This window comes from Phoenix dactylifera, chromosome 6 (genome assembly GCF_009389715.1).
Source record: "Phoenix dactylifera cultivar Barhee BC4 chromosome 6, palm_55x_up_171113_PBpolish2nd_filt_p, whole genome shotgun sequence".
Classification (NCBI taxonomy): Eukaryota; Viridiplantae; Streptophyta; class Magnoliopsida; order Arecales; family Arecaceae; genus Phoenix; species Phoenix dactylifera.
In genome coordinates, this window is record NC_052397.1 from 13678335 (window position 1) to 13698734 (window position 20400).

Genomic DNA, 20400 nt, shown 5'->3' on the forward strand with positions numbered 1-20400 from the left:
AGGGTTGAGAGCATTACCTTTCTATATTCAAACCCGAAACCTCTTCTTATTACCTGTTGAAAAAAAAGGAATGTCATTGAGAGCATCCAAAGGCAATTAGTGTTATTTAAATAGTTGTTCTAACGTGTAAAGCAAAAATCGCTAGCCAAATTCATATACTAGTCATAATAATACTATAGTAATCTTTTTTTATAATAAATATTATGGCAATCATTACTTCAAACATAACAGTATTTAGAGATGGCAATTGAGTTGAAACAGATCATATAAGGATCGGATTAGATGCAAGTAGTCAAAATTAATCAACTTAAACTTGAACTGTTTATTAAATAGGTTAAATTTTTAGATTTGAATCCGACATGTTTATTAAACAAATCTGACATCCATAATCTATTTATTAAACATCAGATTAAACGGATCAAATAGATTAAATAGATTTTTAATGAATTAAATAAATTTAAATAGATTAAGTAGGTCGAGTCAACTGGTCAGAAAGAGGTTAAACATGTTAAATAGGTTAAATTATGATCCGATCTAATTATTGAACGAATCAAAATAGAATTAAATGAGCTAAAGGTCTAAATTTGAATCAATCCATTAATAAACAAATTTAGATAGGTTGATGCATTTATAATTCAAATTTATTTATGCCAAATTTAAACCTATTTAAAATATACCATTTTCGGATCAAATTGAATAATAAATTGCCCCATCCCGTCGCACTTCAGTCTTATCTCGTCCCATATGAAATTTTGTCAACTATCCTATCCAATCCTATGGGCACCCTAACCCAAAAAAAAAAAAAAAAAGCAGTGTAATTATCTTAAGACACGGGTTCCATGTGTGACATAAATATTTTCTTATCCTTCACAAGTACATCACGGAAGGCTGCACATAAATATTTATGATTTAACTGAAATTCTCATATTTATTATTTCCCGAATGGCAACTTCAACCATTTCCGTTCAAATCCGCCCACCCTTCTCGAAAGTCCGCGCGCCGCCGGCGACGAGCCGCACCCGTCGGTGGAGAATCTGATCCGATCCGACGGCCCTGATCGCATCCACATAACTAATTAACAATTCCGTAAAACTAATCGCTCCCTTCGCCCTCTTAAATTAGGGAGAGGGTCGCCACCCAACTACGACTCCAGGGTTAGGGTTAGGTTTCTTTTTCTTCTGGAATCTCGAACCTGTCCCGTGTTTCCTTTCGATTTGGAAGGGGATTTCTTCGGATGGCCACGAGCTTCGATCGATGGGAGAAGGATCCCTTCTTCTCCGCCGCCGAGGAGGTCCAGGAATCCGCCGACAGGTACGGGATCATTGAGGGTTTTGTTGTTCCTCTTCTTCTTCTTATTCTCTTTTAGACTTTGGAGGATTTTAACGTTTTGTTGTGTCTCCGCTTTGTAGGTTGGAATCGATTTATAGGCAGTGGATCCAAGAGAGGAAACAGGCGTCGAAGCTCCGAGGAAGAAGCGAATGCGCCTCCGTCGAGCTCCACAGAGAGCTTCACACAGCTCTCGGCACCGCAAAGTGGCAGGTGATTTTTGGTTCCCATTGTTTTTTTTCCCTAAAATCTCTGATTTTGATTCGTTTCTAGGGATTTATATGGAAGGAGTCGTTCAAAATGGGATTTTGATCCCATTTTCTCTTCAAAAATTCCTATTTTAATCGGGTCCTGGGTTTTTCTCATGGATGGAATTGTTCGAAAATGGGATTTTGATATTACTTTAATTCTCAGCTCGAGGAATTGGAGCGGGCGGTCAGGTCGAATGATGAGGCCTCTTTGGCGGGGGAAGATACGAGAGCTCGGCACAGCCAATTCGTGGCAGCAATTGGAAATCGGATATCAGTGATGGAGAATGCTTTGAAGGAATCAAATCTTGAGGCGGGCGAGACTGCTCTGACCTGGGTCCGATTGGATGAGCGAGAACGAGACGAACTCGCTCGATTCCTATCCTGCCCTGTCTTGGAAAGAGAGGAGGCATTGATGATTCCATCTGTTGGTGACCTTGAGAATAGGAACGGTGTGATGAAAATGAATGGAGAGGCTTCTGGTGGCAGTTCAAAGAATTCTTGCAACTCAAATGAATCATATTCATGGGAAACGGGGGGTGAGAGGGTGCCTGAGCCTCGAAGGACAGCAAGTGCCAGTGCTGATATCGGGGCATGGAAGATTTCGTTTCCCAGTGAGGGTGAGGAGACTTCTGAGATATCATCTGATGATCGTCCTAATGCTCCCCCTCCAAGGATACTTAGCTTCTCTGTGTTAACTGGTGCTTTAGAATCAACATCTAGAATGAAATGGTACAAAAATGGGTTCAGGAAGTGGAAAGGAGGGCACCAACATGATGCAACATGCTCCATCCCTGTACGAAATCATCAGGTTAGAATTTCTGCTTGTCTTAATGTCTTTTGTCCATTCATTATAGTTCAAGGATGCGGTTATGATTACTTCTGGTGATTGATACTAATTGTTGTTATATTGTTTTTCCTTGTCTATTATTCAAGGAATTCAATGCTTGCTACGAGAGAAGTAAAAGTTGCCTTAGTGATTGTGGAGAGGAGAAATGTGATAAGCAGCTTGATGGGTGGGTTGGTGCTCTTCAAAGACAACTTCAAAGGTCTCAGTATCAAATTCAGTATGGTCGGCCTATTCAGATTATTCTTTGGGCAATCCTTGCTGCCTTATTGATTGGTTAGTTCCTTTAAATCTCTTTTTATTGTTGGTGTGATTATGTTGTTGGTGGCTCCGATTACCTTTTCAACTCTATAAAGTGAAAAAAGTGATTTTCATTATTTGAGGACATATACTTTGTGCTCTTTAAGATGTCAAACATTTCTGGACCTTCGTCAGATTTTAAACAATGGCAATATGTTCCAAAAAACAATAAAAGAAAAGAAAGTGGACAGAAAACTTCGTTCTCTTAAGTCATTTTTATTTGTAAAAGCAAAACAAAATTTTGAAAACCAAAACATATGAAAGAAACTCAATCCCCTTCAAGTTGTTTTCCCGACAACAAAAAACACATATTAATGATCTTATTCCATTTGTTCTCAAACAACTATACTCTTTGGACAGAATTTTGGATTGTGGCCTGGGGTCTAAGTGGTTTTAGACCGTTTGTTTCCCTAAATACCTTTGGTGGATGCTATGGTGTAAACAAGCTAAGCTGAGCTATATGGTAGTTGCTCAGGGTTGGCTTGTTATATATAAAAGGGTAATTGAGTTCGAGCTGAACTCAAGTCAAGCTTGAGAATGTGTGCTCAAGCTTGGTTCATTTGTAATGTGAACTAATTTTGAATGAACTTTTCATTTAGCTAAGCTAGCTGCTTTGGATATTTGGAAGTCCAAGGTGTTCAAGCTTGGCTCATACATGACCTAGGCCTTAAGAAATGTTAAGGCTTCCTCCTTTTTTAGCTGAGCAGAGTTGAAATAAGCCATTATTGAGCCGAGCTTGAGGTAAGATGTTCCCTTGCAATTCTAGTGGATGCATAGTGTCTTGGGAAGAGGGAAAGATAGAAGGAGAAGAGGAATGGTAAGGAGAAAAGGGGAAGGAAGAGGAGGATAAGATAAAAAAGGAAACTAATAAAAAAGGAACATACAAGAAAGAAGAAGATATTCAATAGCTAGTAGAAACCTTGTAACTTGTAAGTTCATAACCATGACAGCATAAGATATAGCAAGTGAGTTGGTTAAGAAAAGGGCCATAGCTATAACAAGCATGGAAGGTGGTACTATCCTAAATCGCTCAGTTTGAGGCGTACTGAGCCGACTGGCACGGTTTTTCCCCTTAGTTCGAGAAACTGGCAAGGGAGAAAGAAAGAGAGGAAAAAGAGACAGAGAGAGGGAGGGAGAGGGAGAGGGAGGAAGGGAGATAGAGAGGGAGGCTACAACGTAACAGGGGTGAAACCCTGTTTTGAAATGAAATAGGGGCTCAGACCCATCTTTTTTTTGAATTTTTTTAAAGTAAAGTCGGCAGATAGGGAGAAGGGAAGAGAGGAAGAGAGAGAGAGAGGAGGGGGGAGGGAGGCCACATTGTAATGGTGGCTGAGCCCTATTTTGAAACGAAATAGGGGCTCCGACATTTTTTTAAGTGAAGTTGGCTCCGAGTTCACTTAAAAAAATTCAAAAAAGGGGCCAAAGCCTCTGTTTCAAATGCAACAGGGGCTCCTCCCTTGTTACGCCGTGACCAGAGCAGAGGGTGCTCAAAAGCTCTCTCTCTCCTCCTCCCTCTTCCTCCCTCTCCTCCTTCCCCCCTCTCCCCCCTCCCCCCCCTCACTCTCTTTCTCTCTCTCTCTTCCTCTCTTTCCTTCTCCTTCTCCCCTTCCCTCTTTGGCTCCCCTCTATTGGTATGCCGCGAGTTGGCGCGGCACGACACCATACCATACTGTACCATGGGGCAAATAGAATGGGTCTTGGTGCTGGTTCCACCGATCTTGATAACAAGTAAGCATTTTTCTACCATTCATTTCTATGAAGGGCGTCATGAGTTGAAATGTACAAAGCATATATCATTCATGATGTTGCGTTGTTGATGTCTTAATATTGTCATATTTAATATGCAAACCTGATGCCTATACTCCTAATTAAATATTGTTCATTTGGGTTATCTATGATCTACATTGGACCTTGCTGGTCTTCCTTTGTCAAACTGTAAGGTCAAACTAAGGTAGGTTCTACATGCAACTTTTAAATGAATTAGTCATTCCACTTTCTGTGACACATACATACACTATTGCAACTTGTAAATGGTGTGTGTGTGTGTGTATATATATATATATATATATATATATATATATATATATCAAAAACATGTACTTTACTATGTCAGGATATATGTGAATTATGTATTGAATATTTATATACGAAAGAAAATTTACATAGTCACGTATGTTTTGTGTATTGATTTTGTTATTAAATGAATCATAAGTATGTCTACACCTCATTAGTATAAGTGATATGTGTTCATTATACGAAATTTATATCTATAATATAGTATGCAAGTTGGTTCTTATACTGAAGTATATATATTTAGTTAGTTTAGGTATATATATATTTTTATACAACTAATATGTTGAGTTTGAATTAACATACATAAAAAAAATATAATTAAACATATTGAGCACTCTTCGCCTAGATGGTGAATCTTGCCTATTTGCCTTGCCAATACTGGTTATCAGTTAAAATGATATGGATTAGTTTTCTATAGGGTCACTGAATATGGATAGTCCTAGCTGATCAATTAGGAAAAGGGTAAAATTTTTTGTTTCTATTATCTTTGAATTTGTAAAGTAAGAGACTATTTGCAAGAAGATGGAAGGAATGCTAGAAGAGTCATTAAAAATTGAGGATGAAGAAGCATGAAAGGAAGAGAGTGAGAAACAAGCAGGCTGTAACACCAAACCTAGCAAATAGCAAACACAAAATGTGGGCAACCAAAGCAATATTATGGTCTAATCCTCAATTCCTAACTAGCTGTGGTTGACTACATGAATCCTTTTCCTCTATTCCGCTCTGTTTAGAGGCACACTTTCTGAAAGATGTAAAAATATCAAAGTCTTTCCTTGCTCCTTGATCTCATGTGATTTTTGGTCTACCTCTACCCGCTTTTCCTTCTACACGAATGAAATCACTCCTTTGTATTGTACATCCCTCGGCCTACATTATACATCAAACCATCTAAGTTATTCTTCTCTCAATTTGTCCTAAATCGGTGTTTCTTCTACCTTTTTATGAATGACTGCATTTCTTATTTTATCTTTTCTCTTATTATCCACATATCTATCTCAACATTCTCATTTCAGCCACACTCATCTTGTACAGATGTTTTCTAACTATCCATCATTTTGTATTATAAAATATAACTGGTGGTATGTCTATTTTATAATTTTTTCCCTTCAACTCGTCAGATATCCTACTATCACATAAATATCTCAATTGCACTTTTCCATTTTATCCAACATGCTTTGATCTTTTGGACAACATCCTCTTCAATCTCCAATTGCCTATGAATATTCAATCCTACATACTGAAAGTGATTACCCATTGGAACTGGAATATGATGGATAAACGAAAAGAAATGGGATTAATATGCAACAAGTCCTTGTTTATATTGTTTTTAAATTTTCAACGAAACATTTGATTTGGCCATGAAGAGGAAAGTGGGCCACTATTTGAGAAAGAAAATAATAACATAAGTTGGTTTGCTCGTTGATAACGAGCAGCAAGAAATAATTTTTTATCTTCTGCTTAACTGCTGATTTTTGCTGTAAACAGTAGTCAGTAGTAGAAGTGAAGAAATGAGATATAAGGGAATAGCTTGGAGCCATAAGCAATCAGAACTTTTCAAGACCTGAAACCAGATCTGTTTTATAATATATATACAGCAGAAACCCAGGGATATTGTAGGTAAATCATGGATATATCCCAATTAGGATTTAGGTTTAGAAAACATGCTTAAATTCTATCTGATTCCTTAAATGCAAGATACTATTTTCATGGGGAAGTCTTTCATTTTTTTTTTCCCAGTGCGATGAAATGTGATTGAGGTTCAAAATCTTTGCTTAGAAAGAATGATTGATCCAGCTTTGGGCCAAAATGTGTGAACATATGGGCTACAACCAGAAGCTTTAAACTTAAGAGAAAAGGGAAGAAATTAGGAAAAGTTGCTAAGAACTATAAAAGTTAACAGAATGGTATGAAAAAATCTAAAGGCTTAACAATTTTTGTCTGTACTTTTCTGTTATACTCTGAAGTCACAATCAATGATTTATAAGTAATGTTGATAAATATGTTAAAATGCATGATAGTTTAGAACTTCGGAACAATAAGTAGTGAAAGTACTGATCACATCATAATGAAAGCTATGAATACTGGTAAATAAATTAAAAAGCTTGACACATCAAAATAATGCTTACTTGCTAACTGTTTAAATATTTAAAGTCATTAGTTGCAAGAGTACCAAGCTGTAGTAAGTCGTATATGTAATTAGGTTTTTTTTTATATGTTTCGGATGAAATCCAAGTTATATATACTTAAGGCTGTATGTTTTCAATTATGTCCAAAACAAGCTGAAATAGGGTTGAAACATAATTATATCTATTTCAACTCTTTAATGAGCGTTTTTTTTTTGTTTTGGAATATGTGGGAATGCCACTTGGTTTTGGAATCTGATACTTTCTCCTATGCATGCTTCGAGGAGAGGGATACCAATAGATGATTTCAATGAGTATATGAATTTCAAGAATTGAATAAAGACAAACACATCTTGAAATTTCCTATTCTTCTTGCTTGAACCTTTGTGAATAATAAAATTTTGTCAGATCTGTTTATTAGCTTATCAGGAAATACCCATGGTCTTATTTGGTATTATGTTTATTGAACTCAATACCACAAGTGGTGCTCTACATTCATTGATGTGAACTTAAACAAATATCATACGTTAAAAACTTTTGCATGTCTGTATGACATTGATAACAATATCTTGAAGAATAGTATTGTAGAGATTAGCGAGTTGTGTCACTATTGTGACATCTTTTATTTGCCATGTTGTCTTTTAATCAATCGTTCAAGCCAAGAATGAGCATCATGTCAAATAAATCACAACAATTTTATTACAGAAACAAATAAGAATGCTAACTTTTCTATGATATTAGTTTCTTGATTTTCTTTATTCCAAATGATAGAATTGTCTGCTTTGGACAAAAGCCTTACCATTTAACTCATTCATGCAGTAATATTTGCATTTTGTGCTACTTAAAGGAGCTAGTGGAAATTTTTCGTTGGTGTATGGGCTGGGGAGACAGCTTTGCTACCTCAATAGTTGATAAGGTACGTACATGTATTTCTGTAACTTGTACCCATGTCCACTGCACTTATGTTCTGCAAATGGATGAGCAATCTTTTCAATGATATCTGGCTACACAGGGAAATCATATGCAATTAATTGATTGGGTTGGTCAGTTTTTTAATAACTGCATGCCCTATATAATGTCCCCACACTATATTCTTTGCCCTTTGTAATCTGGCCATTAATTGTAATACATAGGATGGTAGTTTGCAAAATTAAAATTTAAAATGAGTATTTATTGCTAGTCAAGAATTTGAATATTTTGTCATAACTTTAACTTAATCTCAGTGGCTTACCTTGCCAAGTGACTAGCTTGCATGTGGCAAGGAAATTTGCACAAGTTTGTTAACAAATATTCACATGGATGAGACAGGAAGCTATCTTTCCTCCATGGATAAACTATCATTGTTAGTTTTAATGATGAAAATGTTCTCAATCCTTAATAAGTTGTTTGAATCTTATAAAATAATTAAATATTGTGAGCCTTATTTTTACTAATGAATATCACTTAAACCACACACACCAAACTTTAATAACTGTAGAAAATAAATCTATATCTGCATAACAACTTTTAAGAGCATATTTCACACAAGTTACATATTCATGAGGTTTGGATCTAGTATAGTATGATCAGTTGTATTGATGCATATTGTGGCTTTTGGTCTGTTAATTGCAATATGGAGCAATATTACCCGAATATATTGAAAAACAGCCTCAAGCGTAGAAGGCATGCATATCTTGATTGTGAGGCTTTGGCATGATAGTACTTTATGGTATTGTAGTCACCAGTACATACTTTGGTTTCTTGGATTCTATGCTGTTGTATCCATGTCATATCCTCGACGTGAGTTGGAGCTGGCTGGGAAGAGAGGGCTAAGAGGTAGGGACCAGTGGTATGATCAGAAAGGCTATTAAATCAATATCTTGAAACTTTTGAGATATCAGAATCTGTCTAAAACCGATCTGTGTCAGGCTTGTGAGATCAATGGTCTCAACTAATCCCTTCCACATCTAAATCCTCTGGCCTACTCGTTTGAACATTTCACTTGAAGTTATCACATGGATATTGTGGCTAAGGGTCGAAACAGGCCCCAGCCCCATGTTCACATGATATCTCTCACATGGGTGGGAGTTGCTATATAGCGAAGGTCAATAAAAAGATAAAGTCGAGTGATTGGGGCTGTTAACTGCCAGTACCAATTCAGGATGACAACCTTTCGCAATAATAATTTCTTGTATCTTGAAAATCTTGGGATTGTGGGGTCGGTGACTTCTCTCTGATTTTTTTGATTTCTTCATCCGCCTGCCTCCTTAGTATTACTTACGCATGTGGGAGATATCTCACAGACAAAGTGGTTGGCATTCTAACAGTCCCTACAGACTTGCACTCGTTGAAGCGTTATTATTCAAAAAGATAAAAGAAGAGGTATGAGTACATTTGTTGCAGCAGGTAATCTTGAAGGCATGTGTGGGCACGGCATTTCACATTACAAGTGCATTCAGTGACTTAATTCCTATGATTGATATTTTTTTTTAATGCTTGAATGCTTTGCATGCAAAAGGTGGGTGCTATCTGTTTTACTTTTGGCAGCCCTAATGGTTAGTAGCGCATTTGTTGGAACCTGTTGGTTTGAGACTTGAATTGAAGTGCAGGTGCAACTGGCCACCTGAGCTTCCAATGGAGAAATGATTGTGAGACAGCCAGCGGCATGTTGCTGTGTTTCAAAGAACTGTATGTGGGTCACCAGAACATGGCAATGGATGAATGACACCTGATGCGGGAGAAGGCACTTGTTTGAGACGCTCGGTCAAGTTGTCGGTGTGGTCTTTGCCAAAAGGCACAAAAAAATAAAAAGAAACCAGATTGAAGGTAGTGGACTGTACCTTCCTGAAGATTTGGGATATTGACATCCATCTCGAGTTCTGCTCTTTCCATGGTTCCCTGCTGTTCAGCTACTTGACTCCCAGGAGTGATGCAACAATAGGCTATCCAAAGAAACATAGTATTGGGAAAGGCAAGCTGGAGTTTGTTTATCCCAGGTCACAGGACACATTTGTCAGATAGGTGCTGTTTAATTTGCCTAATCTGATGGCATGCTGCTACCTCCTTCCTGTTGATGCAGTAGATTGTATTTTAATGTTTACTGTGAGAATGCTGCCTTCTTTACTTGTTATCAGATTCCAAAAAGTGCACTCCGTCAGTAAATCGGACATTGAAAGTTACTGCAACCAGAGCCTGTTGAAAAACATTTCAATTTTTTAGAATCGGTATTAATTTTTGACGAATGTATCAACTACCATGTGGAATAGTTTGACTTCTTGGCTTCTATCTGATGTGTATTTCCTTTTGTATTTTCTGATATAGAATAGAATAGAACCAAGTTTTTTACCAGTAACGTCTACTTTATGCTTTTGTTTCTTCTAAGCATGCTTTTTGTTACAACAAAAGTGTCAAGAGGAGGCCTCAGTTATATGGTCAGTATTATTCAATGAATCTTGGTGTGAAACTGCTGGTTTTGTGCTGAAGTGGGAAACCAGTTTTTGTTAGGCATCTAATTCATGTCAGAAAATAATTTAATAAATTATTTAGAGACTACGATGCCAGGTGGCAGCAGGAGGGTGTTGGGTCTTCAACATGTTCGTGGTGTGTGCCGAGCTTCGCGCAACATAGAAAGGCATCACCTATGTGCGAGGGATGTTAGGCACGGACGGTATTTTAAGGAGCAGCCGAAAGGTAACGATGATGTTGATTAGGTTGCCTTTTTCACTGTTTATACTCGGGGATTCGTCTGGGTGGATCACGAGTCTGAGCCATAGCCTTTTTATCGCCTTTTGTTTTATGATTTTATAGGTTGCATTTATATCCGTCGGATGTGAGCTGCCGTTATACCAAAAAATAAAAAATAAATAAATTTCAATATTATTAGGATTAGTATTTATTGAATTGAGATCTTTATCATTGAAATACACTATCAAATATTTTAACAAATAAAAAATATAATTATATAATATATAAATATTCTATATAAAATATAATTATGAATTATATTTTTATACATTAGGTCAGTTTGTGCTAAGTTGGACTTGGTCGGGCTCGATTTAGCTTAAAATCAGGTTTAGATTGGATTCAAGGTCAGCCCTAGCACAACCAGAGCAGGTCAAGCTCTAGGGGTTGGATATGCTCAGGCTTGAACCGAAATAACTTTTTGTCCAAAAATTCTGAGCCAAGTTTAGCTTATCTGAACTGATTCAAGCTTAATCAGAAGTAAAGCCGAGCCCCAGCCGCAGCCATCAGTCCTCGTTCGTAACACTGCCCTTATCGTCATAAATAATAGACGGTTCCTGTCTGTTCGTTCATCAAGATCCTTCGCTGAAGCTTCCGCATTACGTCAAAGTCTTCGACCGTAGCTTCCTTCGCTCTTTCCTGCCAAAAAATCCCAAGCGTTTCATTACCTTTCTCCTCCTCCGCCTCCTATTCTTCTTACAATTAAATATATATATATTAACCATCTGCGAACAAGAGAGGGACGAAGAAGAGAAAAAGAGGGACGGGGTCTATTTCATGACGAGCGCTTCGGAGTTGTTCTATATTCGGAGGTCTCGATTGGGCCGGAGCTCGGAGGCAGAGCCAGCGCTCGGGCTTCTCCCCTCATCCGACCGAGACACCGGCCTCCGCCATCCCCACCGCTGCCGCGCGCCGCGCGACCGCCCCCACCGCCGTGGGGATGGCTGCGATTTTTCGCGCCGCTTTAACGCCGGGGCTCCCCCGGCCCGGCATCCCTGCCACCATCGCGCCTCCCAAATGGTACGTATAACGTATATGAAGGTAAAATCTTGAGGGATAAATTGTGGAACAATTTTTGTACATGGTGTCTTCGGTTCTTCAAATTGACGATACCATGAGGTCTTCGCCATCAAGTTATCCAGGAATTGGTTCTAGAAGTCTTAGATTTTTCGTTCATAATAGAAACTGGAAACTGGATTTTATTTCTATATCTTTGATTATCCATACAATGATTGTACATAACAGATGATGCACTCAAGGTGTTTGATCTGATGCTTCAGATTATTTAGTAAGCTTTTCCGGAGTTAATATTGAGGTCAATATTGTCTTATGACATTTGTTTTAAGTTTTTATATTGGACAAACAAGCATGGATACCAGGGGAATTCACAAACTACTTCAACATCTTTAATGGCTTTCATTCTACAAAAGGCTATGTTTTTTTGTTCTAAGTTTTGTTTTTTCTCCCTCCAAAATTTAGTGTATGCTCTCCACATGAATAGCAAATGCCTGACCATGATTCTAATTAATTAATTAAGTTTTATTTAACATTGTAAAAGATCAAATATTTTCAATGCCTTTAGCGAGTGAAAAGTTTTATCATTAAAGGAAAAACACTTTTTAGATCCATGTACCCCAATTTTTTAAAATAACTGAGGATAAAAATTGTCATATTTTGCAGTTTTCAAACTTGATGCATTGCTCATCACTTTTGGTGGATTGTATCCTTGCAAAAACTCTTGCGGACACAAGACTCCAGCATTGCCAACTTCCTACTCTGATTTTAAAGAAAGACTTGGCCAACTCTTGGCTTAAAACTCCCATCCTTTGGGCTCCTTATGAGAGTCATTTATCTTTCCAATCAATCTTAAAAGAGATGAAAATTCAGCTTCTATTATCCAATGGTAGGCTCCATCATATGTTCTATCTCCTCTTAAGATTGATCTCACAACAGCCCCTGTTGTGCTAGCAGTCATTCAATCTCTGTGAAAACTTTCAGTCCATTAAACTAATTGGGATTGACCAGTTGAGTCTCTAAATTGGATGGAATCTATCATTCTTCAACAAAGGAGCACCCTGCTTGTGCTTTATTAAAAGCCCTGGCAAGAGGTTTTTTTTGCTCATACCAAAATGAGGCAAGAATGTTTAGAATTTGTTTCAAGTATTCTGGGACAATGCGATTCCTGCCCATTTTTAAAGTTCAAAAAATTGTAAAATTGTTTCATGCAACATCTCGTCATATTTGATATCTGTACTTCCACAATTATGCATTCACATTATTAGTTCTTATAAATTTTCGATTTCTTCCATGGGCACCAGTAGGTTCAGAGTAAAAATTGTCATCGTCTAAATAAATCATTATCTAATGTAGAAATGGCAATGCATGCTCGATTCTCTGTTTGTCCTCCAGCTTGCCATGCACGCAGATGCCATCTTTTAATACTGATATTCTATAATAGCTTTCTCAGCTAATAGCTTTTATTGCAAAGTGCAAGCATCTTCCACAATCCAATATTGCCCTCATCAAATTTTTGATGCTATTATCTGATAGAGGAAATGCTTATTTCTGACATTTTGAACCCTCAGGCTTCCCTGCCTGAGGCTTTTGCAAATGCTTTTCCATTGCACTAGATGATAGCTCCTTCTTCATTGTTCCCTTGTTACATAAGAACTTCTTCAGCTCTATTACATTAGTGATCAATGGAGGCAGAAGGAAAGAAGACATGATTCAGATATGTATACAGGAACAAGATCTAAGGTTAAATTAGTATGGTCTGCCTTCTAAAGAGAGTTCCAGTTTTTGTTAATCCTTATGTCTACTCTTTCAATCGTCAGATGCCATTTTCTCTTGATTCATTTATAAGGGAGGTTAAAAAGTATCGAGCTGTTCCCAGCTTATTGTTGAATGATGGAGAAAAGCTTTTAGCATTGATTGCCCATTCCTAGCTTAGACAGACAGGAGCTTCTGCTAATATGCCGAGAACTAAATTTAGCAATAATATTTCAGTTCACAGATGCAGGTGTTCCAATTCAGCTTCTCATGATAATAATACTATTAACATGCTGCAAATTTGGAACATTTGCCAAATCCTAACATCCGTAATGATTAACTTAGCCAACATCTGTTCTGGGGGTTGGCTTTGTAGACAAAGGCCAGATTTAGAATGATTTTACAACCAATCCTGTGCTTGAATGAGCACCATATGATTGTGCTAAGTTCCAAGAAAGTAACTTTGGGAAATAGAGACACATACTATTTGATTGATAAACAATCCTATCTGACTAGTTATGGAGCTTAAGCTCATGCATCGAGAAGCAACCTTATATGATTCAACTGAGACTTGGAAGAGTCTAAGATCTTAGTAAAGAAAGTATGCTTTGATATGGGGAACTTAATCCATCTATAAGGCAGAAATACAAGTGATAGTCTAAATGTTGTTATCAGGGCTTGTCCCAGTCTGGTCCTAGGTGGCTACAGTAACGAGATGGATGGGATAGATTGAGAAACATTAACAACAAGAATAACAAAAAAAAAAAAATGAAGCAAAAATTGTGTCCTGGGATGCGAAGTCATCCCAAGTGTTGGGAAGCAACCATCCTCATCCATCCAATCAATACTAATTGGGACGGTTAGGATGTGCTAGTTGAAGAGAGAGCTCTTATCTTGCACCCATCGAACATCCTGATTCAAGAAAGAACTAGTGTCTTACACCCGTCGTGAATAGAACATGCATTGTTGGGACATGAATCCTTGCATAGAATACAAGGTTCCTTCTTTCTGCCCTAGTACAGTCTGTCTCTTAGCTTCTAGATTATGTTGATATGAAATTTAATGGCTTACATGTAGCAAAGAAGATATTGAATCATAGTGCTTAAGTCTGTCTTTGGCCTGTTGCAATTCAACTAGAAGAACCAATCAGAAGAATGAAGGGTTCGTCACAGCAATGCTAGTTTTAACCAAATGGTCAGCCTCTTGCTGAAGCCAGAGGCAGCGTAATGCAACTGAAAGGTTTCCATGCCAGATTTGCATAAGACATCGGAGAAGCTGAAAAGACTTTCTTGGGCTTCTTCCAAAATATGAAAAGAAAAGAAAACCTTTCCTGGGCAGTTGAGTCTCTTCCTTTATTAAGAATGCCAATAATCGAAATCAACAATATCCATAGTCTCCCATTACTGCTTGCAAGAACCTATATGCCATTTTAATAATCAAATCAGTATAAACTCTTCTATTGGTTAAGACACTTGTATTTTCGGAATCCGAGCTACAGCGAGTAACTTAAAGACTTTCCTACAAATAATACATTGTTGAAGTTCTTACGAATAGGTAGACGAGTTTCTTTGATTAGATCAGAACTATTGAGATGTTATGTCGAAATGACAACTTAGTTTGATTTCTGGCATATTCAGGAACATGAATCAGTTTGGTTAGATAATGGTGCTACCAACATATCTGGGACACCCAACAATAATTATGGTGGAACTGCCAACAGCAGAGCCGAAAGTTTGAGATTTCTTCAAAATGATCGACTTCCGAGTTCTGTAATACAGGCACAGGCAAGGCTTCTAGAGCGATTTAGAGGAATGTCTCTTACAGAAAGGAGGTCAGTCCGTATTCTATTTGGTTCTCTAACACATAATATTATGCCAGCATTTGTTTTTCAGAGTCATTCATATGCATTCCTTTTATATGGAGAATTTGGGTTCTAGTTCAATAAACCGTGTTGATAACATTTCTCGATCTCTGCATAGGCGGAGAACCACAAGTTCAGGTATGTCATTGGGTGAATTTGCATTCAGCAATGACTTCAACATCAGAAACTCTGCGGACAGGGAATCTGAGACTCCAGGAGAGTGGTTTGAATCAGGCATACCATATACCGACCTCACCTATGATGCAGATGACGTATATTCTCTCCAAAATTTTTGCAAGAAAAAGCCTCCGGGACTCAGCTGGGAGGCTATCTGCAGCCTGCAGCTGGAGGTTTTCAAAGATGTGGAGGAAGGTGGTGATGCCATGAAAACATTGCCCGAGTGTTCAATATGCCTGGAGAGGTTCTTGGTGGGGGATGAGCTGATTCAGCTCTGTTGCGGTCATAGGTTCCATTTCACTTGCTTGGAGCCATGGCTGCGGGCTTGTGGGGATTGCCCATATTGTCGGGCAAGTCTATAATCTTTCGGTTATGGAGCAACACATACAAAGATACAATGAACCCCTTATTCATTTATTCTCGCAGCGTTACGTGACATGCCCAATGCTGGAGATGCCCACAGAACTGATTTTGTTCTTGTGATGTCATTTGTATTGTTGGATTAGCAGAGGCACAACTTGTACCAGCCTTCTCTCTTATGTGCTTGTTATTGTGCCTGTGAGTGTAAAATATGATATGTTGTATGTTGTTCGAATTTGTTTTAAAACAAAATTAGTTGAAAAAGGCTTCTTGATGGACTACATGGTCTTGGCTGATAGTGAATTTGGTCTTTTGCCATGCCACATCTCTGATATCTCTCGAGTTAGGTAATACAAACTTCATCATTCTTCAAGCCAGCAATACTATTGGGCTGGAGACATGGTAAGGGGGCTTGCCGTTGCCTAATGCTTTTCATTCTCATCCTGGATAAGAACAAGGTAGGGCCAGATGACACAAAAATGCGAGGAGACTTGTTATTCTTGCTTGTTGCGTCGGATTGCACTTGCCCCTGTCTGATTCATCAAAATGTCCAAATTCAAACTCTATAACTTTGATTGGTTTGCTTAGCGTGCATAATACTTTTATTAACTATTCCAGCAGCATCTGATGTAAACCACTTAAAAAGAACTTGGATAATATAAGCCCAAAACAGAGTGCTGTCAAATGGCCTCTGCCCCCTACAAAATTCCATTTGTCTGCTAGTTTCAAATGGACGAATCCTCCTTATCAATTGTTGGAGCTGATTGTGCTAATTTAAACCTTTATCTATTAGTCCACTGCCGCTAGACTTCAGCAAATCAAACACCTCCAAGCCTAAACTCCAAGGCTCCAAACCTTCCAACCAAACACACAGTGGGTCAGACCGGGCATTCCACTCGAGTAACTATAGTGTTTCACCAAGCAAGAGAAGGAAAAAGATGCCTTTCCCTTCCGGTTGATTCACGTTAACCTCATGCAATCATCATCCCTTGTGCTTTTACATGCAGTTGCTGATCCTTAGAGTTTGTGCCCTCTCCCATTGGATGACTTTCCCATTTCTCTTCTTTATCTTGCAACGAGGCCTCAAAATCCGGCCATCTTTGGGCGCATGGCTTGAGAGCTTAAAGCTTGGTAATTGAGCCTGGAGACTGCTGACGTCTTGTGGCATGATGACTTACTGTAATAATAGGGGTGACCCTCTCATTCTTTTATCTTTCTGAAAACATGTCAAAAGTTAGAGAGCTCCGATTGTTGTTTTTCATGAGGTGCCCATTGGGGGACCATTATAATCCGGAAGGTTTTCTTTGCACATATACATACATACCTCCATATATATATATATATGTGTGTGTGTGTGTGTGTATAATTCTGGCTAACAACTGTACTTTTGGCCAACAACTCCTGTGACTGTCAACTGTAAGAGCTAATGAAAGCTTGAGTCAGTAAGGCATGAGGTAGTGATATGCTGTAGTTGTGTGGCAAAGGTGACTTCTACTTGGCTAGGTAAAAAAAAAGAGGAGATGCACATCATTGAAATATAATTTATTATATTTTTTAAATAATTGATTTGCTCTTTATTGCTTTATTAGTGCTGCAAGCTATCAAACTTGATATCAGCAATAATAGCCTGAAGCAAAAATGGCAATATGTATATTATGCCTTCAAAATAGAATATGATGGAAAGTAGACTTGATTTTTCGCATGAGCAATCCTACATGCCATCCTACGTTATAATATCAAGGAGTGAACAAGTCCAAGATAAGTCAAGAGTTATGACAAGTGTGAAGAGTCATATGAGTTTAGGTATTTTATGAAGTGTTAATGCTAGAGTGTTGATGAATGTTTTTTGATATTCTTCAATAATGTCACTCAATGTTTAATAGTTATTTAGGAAATATATTTAGGATACTTATAATACATTTATGTAAGGAGATGGGAAGGATCACAATCAGGAGCGGCCCAATGTATTTGGGGGCCTAAGGCCATTTTGTCTTTGAGGCCTTTTCTACAGTGGGCCGGCCTAAGGCGAATTCACAAGGGGCCTTTTTTTTCATTTTATCTTTGAGGCATTTTCTACGGTGGGCCTTCTTTGGGCTGGGGCCTTAGGCGACCGCCTCAGTTGCCTAAGGGTTGAGCCGCCCCTGATCACAATGTAACTATGTAAGTCCTAGCAAAGAGTCATCTTGGGTGCAAGCAAGAAGTCATGGAATGAAAATAATAATGTTATGCTCTATCTATCCTCTTCGAGACTCTACCTTCACATCTAAGTACTTTGATGTTAGATTTCTATGCTTCATAGTGGTATTAGAACTCAAGCTTATGAGCCCATTCATACTTTTAAAGTTAGTCACAAAGACACAAAGATTCTGCAAAATAAATAATAAAACAGAGTTATTCAAGAATAAAGAGGCTTCGGGAGTTGGGATTGTGGTAAAGAAGAAGCTAAGAGTAGCTCCAAGGAAAAGAAGCTATATTGGCCCCATGGTGGGAGGTGAGTTAAAAGACAGGGAAAAGGAGAAAAGGAAGAAGAAAGGAGGAGAGAAGAGAGGGGAAAAAGAAAAAGAGGGAGAGGATGGGTTAATTTTCTCCCACGAGATATTGATGTTTTCAAATTATAAGTTCTGGAGTATTCTGACATGCTCATATCTTCAAGCTTGTGGTCCATCAAAAGTTGGAAATATAGAAGAACTAGTTGAGGAGAAGCAAATTGATACGACAAAAGTTAAAAATGTGATGGAAGGAGAAATTAAAGAGCTTAAAAGAAAATATATCCACAATATTTATAGTCAACCTGCTTTTAGAATTTAACTGAAGAGGAATATCAAATCTTTTTTATATTTGAACAAAAATCCTCCAGTACATACACTAGAAAAAATTGTATGAACTGAGCTTCTTTTTTCACCGTATCTCCTATAGCGTACATCTTAATGTGGAAACTTAAGAGCCATATTCGGATAGGATTCTTCTCACTAACGGAGTCCATCTGTTTTCTAACTTAAGAAAATTAAAAAAGAAAATCACAAGACACATATGAAGAGGTTAGGCTATCCACCCACATGCATCCTCTCTTCTTCCTCTTCAAACTTCTCTCCGTCTATCCGTGAGACTTTCCTCTTTTGCTCACTCATGAGATTTTTTGATTCAAATAAAAATGATAGGGTTATTTCAAGGTTTTGCATTTTTTTCAAATATAGAACTTGAGGTTATGCGATACGGAGTTTGAGGCTAATACATATTTGATGATTTGCCGATACATACTTTTAGCCCATTTGATATATAACCAGCAGCATCCTAATAAATATCTCTAGGTAAATCGATACACAGTTTCTAGAATATGGTATTTACCAGTACATAGAACATGACCAAGCGATATACACTTTGCATATTAGTCATCTAGTGACTCAAATATACCTTCAGGCAAATCGATACAAAGTTTACAGAATATCATATTTACTAGTACACAGTACATGACTAGATGGTACATACTTGTCAGCTTCTTGATATATACCATATGCTTTTTTGATATATACACAGTAAGAACCTAATACACTCCTCCAAACAAATCGATACATAGTTCGCAGGATACAGTATTTATTAGTACATAATCTATGGCTAGGTGATACATACCTAACAAATTAGTTATCCGGCAACCCAATACATACTTCAAGAGGAGGGAAATCTTACGGACGGACAAAGAGAAGATTGATGAGGAAGAAGAGAAGATGCAGATGAGCGGATTGCCTAACCTCTTCATGCATATATCGTGATATTTTTTTTTTTAAGTTACAAGACGGATAGACTCCATTAATAAAAAAAAAAAGTTCCGTCCCAATATGGCTTTTGAGTTTCTATATTAAGTTGCATGCTATAGAAGATGTGGAAAAAAAAATGGCCCGCTCCATATGATTTTTTCTGATCAACACCATCGACGATTTTGTTCCCTTCCATGCTCAACACTTGGGCATTCCCTAATTAATACTTGTGCAAGCCTTTTTCTTGTAAATTTTGACATGAACTTGTCAAGTTGTACGCTACGAGGGACTACAAAGTATGCACAACAGAGATGGCCATACATACCTCCAAGTTCATAAAATATCTCATTCATAAAAAAGATCAAAATAGAGTATTGTTAACAAAGTCAAAAAAGGAGGACAAACATGACATGTATTTCAAAACTCCACAAGATTGCAACAAAATGCTGAAGCAAAACAAGACAAGATCATAATTATCTGAGAACATGTAGTCTTTGTCTGGGAATGAAAGATAAATTAGTTCCAACTTCTAAGCCTTCCCATATGGAGGCATGCTATGCACATAACTTGCACGACCTTGGGTTATGTCCATTTTGTATGCAATTTTTGCATCTTGTTCTTACTTTACAGCGTTGGTTTTGGATATATCTTCTTCTATGGTTGACCAGGATGCATGCGAACATTTGGAGCTTCATCCTTGGCTCATCCCTTCATTCTAGTTAATTTTCTTTTACACGAGCAGGCTGGATTTTGTTAGCTATATTGCATAGTAGCATCCGCCATGATCCAATGCTCTACAAAGTCATATGGCTCGACGTGTCTGCCATTGCATGAACGCTTGCTA

At 37.8% G+C, this 20400-nt stretch overlaps 2 protein-coding genes across 3 annotated transcripts; both read left to right on the forward strand.

Moving 5' to 3' along the window:
• The first annotated feature begins 995 nt into the window (after window positions 1–995).
• LOC103705267 lies at window positions 996–10244 on the forward strand. 2 transcript variants are annotated; one of them, XM_039127479.1, is made up of 6 exons: window positions 996–1311; window positions 1410–1539; window positions 1741–2385; window positions 2511–2697; window positions 7737–7833; window positions 9501–10244. In XM_039127479.1, exons 1-5 carry the CDS (start codon window positions 1235–1237, stop codon window positions 7760–7762), a joined length of 1065 nt encoding a protein of 354 aa, XP_038983407.1. In that variant the 5' UTR covers window positions 996–1234; the 3' UTR covers window positions 7763–7833; window positions 9501–10244. The 2 variants fall into 2 exon arrangements, with proteins under 2 accessions (XP_038983407.1, XP_038983406.1); XM_039127478.1 differs by having other exon boundaries at window positions 9506–10244.
• A 957-nt stretch (window positions 10245–11201) lies between these two features.
• Window positions 11202–16085, forward strand: LOC103705266 (probable E3 ubiquitin-protein ligase RHY1A). The gene is made up of 3 exons (XM_008788921.3): window positions 11202–11657; window positions 15044–15237; window positions 15386–16085. The coding sequence occupies exons 1-3, from the start codon at window positions 11415–11417 to the stop codon at window positions 15804–15806; spliced, it is 858 nt and encodes a 285-aa protein (XP_008787143.2). The 5' UTR covers window positions 11202–11414; the 3' UTR covers window positions 15807–16085.
• The last annotated feature ends 4315 nt before the right edge of the window (window positions 16086–20400 follow it).

Coding starts and splice junctions, on each gene's coding strand:
- LOC103705267 (XM_039127479.1), top strand. CDS start 1,235: ATGGCCACGAGCTTCGATCGATGGGAGAAGGATCCCTTCTTCTCCGCC. Junction 1,540..1,740: donor TCGGCACCGCAAAGTGGCAG/GTGATTTTTGGT, acceptor TTTAATTCTCAG/CTCGAGGAATTGGAGCGGGC. Junction 2,698..7,736: donor CCTTGCTGCCTTATTGATTG/GTTAGTTCCTTT, acceptor TCATTCATGCAG/TAATATTTGCATTTTGTGCT.
- LOC103705266 (XM_008788921.3), top strand. CDS start 11,415: ATGACGAGCGCTTCGGAGTTGTTCTATATTCGGAGGTCTCGATTGGGC. Junction 11,658..15,043: donor ACCATCGCGCCTCCCAAATG/GTACGTATAACG, acceptor TGGCATATTCAG/GAACATGAATCAGTTTGGTT. Junction 15,238..15,385: donor ATGTCTCTTACAGAAAGGAG/GTCAGTCCGTAT, acceptor ATCTCTGCATAG/GCGGAGAACCACAAGTTCAG.